Below are 8,804 nucleotides of genomic sequence, written 5' to 3' on the forward strand. Positions count from 1 at the left end.
TTTGGGTTTTCTAATTTTAATTCTCAGACTATTATACATTTGCGTTACACTGGAAAAACAAATACAAGTAATTGAAGATCCTTATTTTTAGAAATGCAAGTGCCTGACTTCCAAACTCTACTGAGAAATAGCAACTGTGGGGTTGATGAGGACTAGATTGGCAAGTTAAAGACAGCCCTTTGAACAGGTCTTTCGGACTTAGCTCTTCTTTGCAACCAGGACTCACAAGGAAAAAAATGAGTCTGCAGCCCTCTACTGCCCTAACCGACATGTACAAAACAGGGAGACTTATAATCTTATTCAATTATCCTAAAGTCAGAGGAGGGTCAAGGAGAAGGAGTGGTTTATCAGGATGAAAGGCACCCATTTTGCCAAGATAAGTAACCCCAGCTCTGGCAGATTTCCATTAACAAAAGACTCTACAGTTAATAAATAAAGGCATCTGGTCATGGAGAGAACCAAGCTGGGAGTTATCATCTGTCCTATAGTAGGGAAATGCTCACAAAAAAATACACACTATTTTCTCCCATGAAGAGGCACACCTTCTAAGCTTGTAGAGCTAAGTCTAACAGAAAAGGGGGCTGAAGGAAGAATCCTGGTTTCCTTTTCTGCTGTGAGAGGCTGGGTTCCACGTAAACTGGTGTACTGAACCCAGGAGTCAGGGCTGGTTCTGTCTTGGCCCTGGAGATACTTGGAAATTAATAAATTAGAACAGGGCACCTGGATATCAAGACTCCCAGATTTTCTGGGAGAAAATATGTATCTGGTGCTTTTGGACAGAAAGCCAGATGCTCATGTTGCCTCTCAATAATGTCAGGTCTACAGTCTCATGGAGATCAGAGTGCCAGGGTATCCTTGATGAGGCGCCGCATGGTTGTAGTGACAGAGGTTCCAAGTGAGTCAGTGATCTGGTAAGCAATCTTGTACAGGTAGGGCTGGACATCCCGCAGCCCCGTATCAAAGACATTGTCCACCTCGGACTGGGTGGGCATCTTGGGCAGGTACTCATGTCGGTTCATCACTTCTACAATGTTGATGATCTTCTCACAGAGCTTCTCACCAACCTTCTCACGACAGATCTGCCGCTCCTGCTCATTAGCCAGGCTCACCACGTTCACTTTGACCGTCCACACTTCCCATGGGATACACTCGTCAGAGAATGGCCACCGTGATTTCTTCTTTTGGTAGAACTCCAGCGAGATCTGGCCCATGCCATCATTGCCCGAGTTCCGCAGTGCATCCTGGGAATACAGAACCACCAATGGACATTTTACAATGCTGATTCCCGAAGACCTTCACAACAGATAGAAATCACTGCTCCCTGCACCAAGAATCATGCTGTGCCTCCACATTCAAGGTGGATAGACAGTTGTATGACCAAAATTTCATATGATCCGAAAGCTTTTCAGAACTCTGAAGATCAAGCACGTTTTCTTGACTCCCAAGACTGAGGATTGCTCAAGGCATTATTTGCTAAAAGGAGTTAATTCTGGTTCCAGTCATCAATTGGCTGGATGGTTTTACACTATACAAGACCCTGTATTTCTACATTCATTCCAGTTCTTTGCCTTCAGCCCTACATGGGAATTGTCATTCACTGTGCCTGGTATCCATTTTACTTTCTCATATATTACCAAATTTCAAATTTAAACATCCTACTGATAAGTTACAGAATGCAAATTTTAAAATATGTCTTCCAAATTGTGTACATTAATTGATAGTATGTGGGAGCTGTATGATAGAAATCTAACCCAATTCCACTGAACAGTTGAGCAAAACAATGTGCTTATAAAACTGGAGACTGAAGTCTTTGGTGTCCTAAATCCCCTTATTTAAAAAGGTCACAACTATCACCCAGCCATGCTGTACAAAACACTTGTTAAGATATGTGGAGAAGGATTCCATGCAGACCTGGGGACAACTGCAATAAAGACTTGCTGGACACAGAAAAGGAATGGAGCTATTGAGCAGGTTTATATGGGACGAGGTGATTCTGCAAACTATCCAGTAGCAGGCTATTTAGGGAAATGAGCCTGGAAAGAACCTGGTCACCAGTGAAGGTGGCAAAGGACTAGTGTCACATGTTCCATTCTCTTGGTCACTGCCCAAACCTTGGTGGCTCAATTGCATTTTGGAAAAATTGAAGTTTTTGAACTGTCTTCATGGGCAGTCTCATGTACTTAAAAATAAACAGTGAGTAATAGCAAGCATTACCTTGAATTCCCCAACAGCTTTTCTCAATGCCCGGTCAAGCTCATCGGAAGTAACTCTAACATAGGTAAAATCAATGAAGTCACAGTCAACATCTTGTGTGCCGACTGTCCCAATGGAGTAGGTCCCTTCCTTCTTGTAGTGGAACTTTCCTGTGCTGCGATGGAGCAATATGGTGTGCAAAACAGCAAGCATCGCTTCTTCAATCTGGCGTCCCTCCACTGATATCTCCAGTACCTCTGAACGGCAGTTCATCCTGGCTTTTGCAAAGGAAAATAGATAAGCTGCCCTCCCATTAACAAAGCAGTGCAACCAAAACAGAGAATGGCAATATTTATGGAGGGTCGGAATACCCAACAGCAAAGTGTCGAGCTATGAAAGTGAACTGAGCTGGTTTTAAATGAAAATAACAAGCCTGGGATAAAACAATTGTGCAAATGGGAGAAGAGGGGGATTTTTGTGGTGAAGGAGAATAAAAACACTTGATTCGTTTTCTTCCTTTGCAAGGAAATCAAATTATCAGTGTAACACAAAGAACAAAATGGCAACACAGATTTGTTTTGTCTTCTTTCTTCCACATCAACAATGGAATTCCAACTCCAAACTCTCTTTCCCTCAGAGAATTATGGACACTGTAGTTTACCCCTCACAATGTTACAGTCCCCAGAAATCTTTGACCAAATTACAATGCCCAGAATTCTTTTGAGGGGGGAAACGTGCTTCAAGTGTGACTTAAAGGTAGACCTTAATGTCAAATACTGTAGCAGCTGACTTCAAGCAAGTGTCCAGATTGCCCTCTAGTGGTTTCATGTGTGGCTTCAGTTTGGAAATGCCCCTGAATAAGCTGAAATTCATTGCAGAGATTCCTTGGTGATCATTTAGCAATACTTCTGCTAGTAAGCTTAGATTACTTTTGTTAACAATTCAGAGGTTTTATTATAATGAGAAACAGCATTGCAAAATAGCTTATTTAACTTCATCCCTTTAATCCATGCTTCATATATTTTAATCTGATTTTAAAAATATCAGAAAAGACACAGATATAGCCAGGCTGTAGGCTTGCTATCTGTTCCTGGTTTAATATTAAAATTGAGTGTTGCTAAATAAGAAACCATTGCTTGAGTCCCAGAAGGCGTGGGAGAAATACCCTGGACTTTTGCTCAACATTTCTAAATTCATACAAAAACCTAAGTAGAATTAAAAGAAGCACAGATTAATCCTGTGAAACTAGCTTGTGCACACCATCCTCCCTGAACTAGCCTGAACACTCATGTGAACAGTTGCCCAGGGAAGGCGTCTTGTAGGAAGGTGTTCCCTAGGATAAACAGATAACAGAACTTTTGTATTTTTTAGAGATGTGCAGAAGAGGGAATTTTGGAAAGTTCAGAAGTTCTTACCTTCACAGCACTGCCTGTGCAATGTTGCATGCAACCCTGTGTAACTAATTTATGTAACAATGCATTTTAAGGTAAAGGTAAAGGTACCCCTGCCCGTACGGGCCAGTCTTGACAGACTCTGGGGTTGTGCGCCCATCTCACTTAAGAGGCCAGGGGCCAGCGCTGTCCGGAGACACTTCCGGGTCACGTGGCCAGCGTGACATCGCTGCTCTGGCGAGCCAGAGCCGCACACGGAAACGCCGTTTACCTTCCCGCTGGTAAGCGGTCCCTATTTATCTACTTGCACCCAGAGGTGCTTTCGAACTGCTAGGTTGGCAGGCGCTGGGACCGAGCAGCGGGAGCGCACCCCGCCGCAGGGATTCGAACCGCCGACCTTTCGATCGGCAAGTCCTAGGCGCTGAGGCTTTAACCCACAGCGCCACCTGCATTTTAGGAATGACCATTTTTCTATAGGATATACAGGAGCAGCAAATGTTCCATTACGGAAAATGTTTCACGCTACGTCGCTGCCTGAGCCCTTTAAAAGCAGCCAATCAAGCAGAAGCTCTGCCTATCATTTCATCTGCATGCCAGGAAAAAAATAATGTGCTTATCTTTCGCAGGTCAGCAGATCAAGTAAAGTACACTCTCTAGGTTGTGATCTGAAAACTTGAGAAGCTATACTGAGCTACTTGGCAAGATTGTTATAAAAACAAATAACATAGTGCATGATTAAAGCAAGGTTGTCAGAGTAAGTGGGAAACCAGGATTCAAATCTCTGCTCAGTCATTAAGCTCACTGGGTGACTTTAGGGCAATCACTACCTCTCAGCCTAACTTACCTCACTAGTTGTATAGATAAAATGGCAGAGGAGAACCACGTACACCCTGAGAAACTCAGAGGAAAGGTAGGATATAAATGTAATTAATAGTAATTGTGAGTTCTTAACAGATGCCATTTAAGTACAGTGCCAGATTACTCAGTAGGCATGTGCTTAGGGCACAAGCAACACAGCCCTCCACCCAAAAAAACCCCACGTAGGCATTTTTGAAAGAATATGATTTTTTAAACCCTTAAATCTGCCATTATGGGGGAAATCAGAGTTTTGTTAGACTTCCTTACTTTCCCCCTATTTTTCTGTTCCCTTTTTATTACTGATCTAAACCAGGGGGCGTCCTAAACATATATTTAAATAAATACGAGGAAATTAGATCCTTTTATTGTTGCACATGCACGTTGCAGCAATTTACAAAGACACGTAATCTAGTCTCTTAGAAACTTGCTATAACATGAAAGAATAGTAGGTGTAAATAATTATAGTAATAATTATAAATAGCTGAATGTAGGCAGAATGTAGGTGATGGTCACTGGGCCCATCACCTCCTGGCAAATAGAAGGGGAAGAAATGGAGGCAGTGAGAGATTTTACTTTCTTGGGCTCCATGATCACTGCAGATGGTGACAGCAGTAACGAAATTAAAAGACACCTGCTTCTTGGAAGAAAAGCAATGACAAACCTAGACAGCACTTAAAAAGCAGAGACATCACCTTGCCAACAAAGGTCCGTATATTTAAAGCTATGGTTTTTCCAGTGGTGATGTATGGAAGTGAGAGCTGGACCATGAAGAAGGCTGATCGCCGAAGAATGGATGCTTTTGAATTACGGTGCTGGAGGAGACTCTTGAGAGTCCCATGGACTGCAAGAAGATCAAACCTCTCCATTCTTAAGGAAATCAGCCCTGAGTGCTCACTGGAAGGACAGATTGTGAAGCTGAGGCTCCAATACTTTGGCCACCTCATGAGAAGAGAAGACTCCCTGGAAAAGACCCTGATGTTGGGAAAGATGGAGGGCACAAGGAGAAGGGGTTGACAGAGGACGAGATGGCTGGACAGTGTTCTCGAAGCTACCAGCATGAGTTTGACCAAACTGCGAGAGGCAGTGGAAGACAGGAGTGCCTGGCGCGCACTGGTCCATGGGGTCACGAAGAGTCGGACACAACTAAACAACAACAGTACAGAGTGAGTCTTTTAAAAGATGTGTACTCTGTATCCACTCTTTTAAAGGACTCACCCTGTATATTAATAGTGAAATACAATTAAGAAGAAGTATATTAATAGTGAAATAATTATTAAGCTCTAACTTAAAATGAGTTTTTTATTCATAACAAACTTAATAATGCAAACACATTGGCATTTGGCAATAACAAAAGTTCCTTTAGAAAAGCAATTTACAAAGACACATAATCTAGTCTCTTAGACGCTTGCTATAACCTGAAATAATAAGAGGTGTAAATATATGATGCAAACTGCTAATAATTATAAATAGCAGAATGTAGGCACCCTATCCCCTTCATGGATCACTGCCTTGCCATGGTGAAGGGGATTGAATAACTCAGAGAAGCTATGAACTATGCTGTGCAGGGCACCCAAGATGGACAGGTCATAGTGGAGAGTTTTGACCAAACGTGATCCAACTGGAGCAGGAACCGGCAAGCCACTCCAGTATCCCTGCCAAGAAAACTGCATGGACAAAGACAACAGGCATATAAAAGTTACTACGCTGGAAGATGAGCCCCTCAGGTCAGAAGGCATCCAAAGCTCTGGTTTTCCCAGTAGTGATGTATGGAAGTGAGAGCTGGACCATAAAGGAGGCTGATCGCTGAAGAATTGATGCTTTTGAATTATGGTGCTGGAGGAGACTCTTGAGAGTCTCATGGACTGCAAGAAGATCAAACCTCTCCATTCTGAAGGAAATCAGCCCTGAGTGCTCACTGGAAGGACAGATCCTGAAGCTGAGGCTCCAAGACTTTGGCCACCTCAAGAGAAGAGTAGACTCCCTGGAAAAGACCCTGATGTTGGGAAAGATGGAGGGCACAAGGAGAAGGGGGCGATAGAGGATGAGATTGTTGGACAGTGTTCTCGAAGCAGACAGCATGAGTTTGACCAAACTGCGGGAGGCAGTGGAAGACAGAAGTGCCTGGCGTGCTCTGGTCCAGGGGGTCACGAAGAGTCGGACACGACTGAACAACAACACCTCGGGTTACATACGCTTCAGGTTACAGACTCCGCTAACCCAGAAATAGTGCTTCAGGTTAAGAACTTTGCTTCAGGATAAAAACAGAAATCGTGCTCCGGCGGCAGCAGGAGGTCCCATTAGCTAAACTGGTGCTTCAGGTTAAGAACAGTTTCAGGTTAAGAATGGACCGGAGCGAATTAAGTACTTAACCAGAGGTACCACTGTAATTATCAAACCAGTGATATTTTGGAAACGTACATCCAGTTTTTCCCCCCTCTTTAATTTTTTTCGGGCAAGAGAGTGAGTGAGGCAATCTATAGCTTGTTTAGCTTATACGTAAATCCGGCGCTGCTCTCCCCTTACCAGTTTTGTGGCTTATCAAGGCGCCATCAAAGGCCACGAATCCACTGGCGCGAGCGGGTGGCGACGGTTGGTTACCGAGGCAACCAGCAGGCCGAGGGGCCGCGCGCCGCTCAAGGCACGGAAAGAGGGAGGCGAGCTGTCCCCCAACCCCCCTTCGAGAACTGGAGACTCACCTGTCAACCGCTGATGCTTCCCAGGCCGAACAACTTAACCCTCGGACCAGCCCAACTAAAGGTGAATGGGAAGGGGGGGAGACCTATAGCCTCTTAAGGCAAGCCGATGCTATTCTTCCTGCCGCATCCTCTGAGATGTATGTAACGATAGAGGGGTTGTTACGTAACCGATGCAACTCGTTTTAGGCGTGGCTTCACTCCTTTCTCTCTTCTAAGGGTTTGGGAATGCAAGCTTCCCCCCCCCGCGCAGTCGTTCGTGGTACGTTCCAACAAAACAAAACGACGCGCATCGAGAATGGAACGTCATAAGGGCGCCACTTCCTGGTCCTGCAATATAAACCGAGCTCTGTGTTGCCACCTATAGTTCCGGCGATGGGATCGTGCTGTCATTTGAAAGCTTTGGGGTTTAAAAAAATATCCACTTATCCATACATTAAAAATACCTAAAGTTTTTTTTTTTCCAAAATCCGTATAAGGACCGAGCTCTGTATTGCCACCTATAGTTCCGGCGATGGGATCGTGCTGTCATTTGAAAGCTTTGGGGCTTAAAAAAATACCCACTTATGTATACATTAAAAATACCTAAAGTCCCCCCCCCCAAAAAAAAATCCGTATAAGGGCAATGCCTTTATTAGGCCAACTATTAAATAAAAATGCAAACAAAAGAGCGTGCAAGCTTTCAAGTTTTCCAGAATCCATCAAGCTAGATGGTAACAATCCAACGGAGGGCGGGCTTCTATACAAAGTTCAATACAAAGACATACCACCAACGTTGCCCGCAGGCTTACATTCCAGTAGATTTATGCTCTTGAGGATCAGGACATTGGGGGTGGGAGGTTTCCAGTGATGAACCACACTTTGGGGTGCAGCCCACACTGGAAACCGCTTTTGCTTATGAGGCATCACTGTGCTGGTACTTTTCTCAAACGCCATTGTCACGCGTGGGGCATGATGTATGATACCACGCTGTATCTCCCTTGTTTATAACGCCGGTCCGTTCCACGTGCAATTGTAAAGCGGAATAAAAAATGGGAAAGTCTTAGTTCACTGCACTGTCTTTATGACGCAGTGTGAGAAGTGAATCTTGCTTGCAAGGTCACTTAAAAAAAACCCCAAACCACTTGCGTGCCCATGTCCACACACAAGTCATTGGTCAGAATTCTCTCTCCACTAACATGCACAGGAGAGGGGGGAAAGAGGCTGAATCCGAAGAAATGGTTATGGGGAGGGAAGAGACTCTTACACACATCCTATCATCCTTGCTGGAGGGGGTGACACTCTGCCACAACACACACAACCTGCGTTGTTTCTAGCAATATAAACCCTTTCCTTTCTCCACCCCCAGTCGCCAGTTAGTGGCTACTAGACCTCTCATAATTCTAGACCTCTCTAGTACTTTGTTGTTGTTTAGTCGTTTAGTCGTGTCCGACTCTTCGTGACCCCATGGACCAGAGAACGCCAGGCACCTCTATCCTCCACTGCCTCCCGCAGTTTGGTCAAATCTCTAGTACTAGACCTCTCATGATTCTTTTAAATGGACTGTAAGAAGATCAAACCTCTCCATTCTTAAGGAAATCAGCCCTGAGTGCTCACTGGAAGGACAGATCGTGAAGCTGAGGCTCCAATACTTTGGCCACCTCATGAGAAGAGAAGACTCCCTGGAAAA

General features: G+C 44.4%; 1 protein-coding gene across 1 annotated transcript; it reads right to left on the minus strand.

The window, feature by feature from the left end:
• On the minus strand, positions 1–2,471 carry ATG101 (autophagy related 101). The gene is made up of 2 exons (XM_081899011.1): positions 2,215–2,471; positions 1–1,241 (listed from the first exon to the last, which is right to left on the minus strand). Exons 1-2 carry the CDS (start codon positions 2,464–2,466, stop codon positions 837–839), a joined length of 657 nt encoding a protein of 218 aa, XP_081755137.1. The 5' UTR covers positions 2,467–2,471; the 3' UTR covers positions 1–836.
• Between the last annotated feature and the right edge of the window lie 6,333 nt (positions 2,472–8,804).

This window comes from Podarcis melisellensis (genome assembly GCF_964234715.1).
Source record: "Podarcis melisellensis genome assembly, chromosome: 2".
In the NCBI taxonomy this organism is placed as follows: domain Eukaryota; kingdom Metazoa; phylum Chordata; class Lepidosauria; order Squamata; family Lacertidae; genus Podarcis; species Podarcis melisellensis.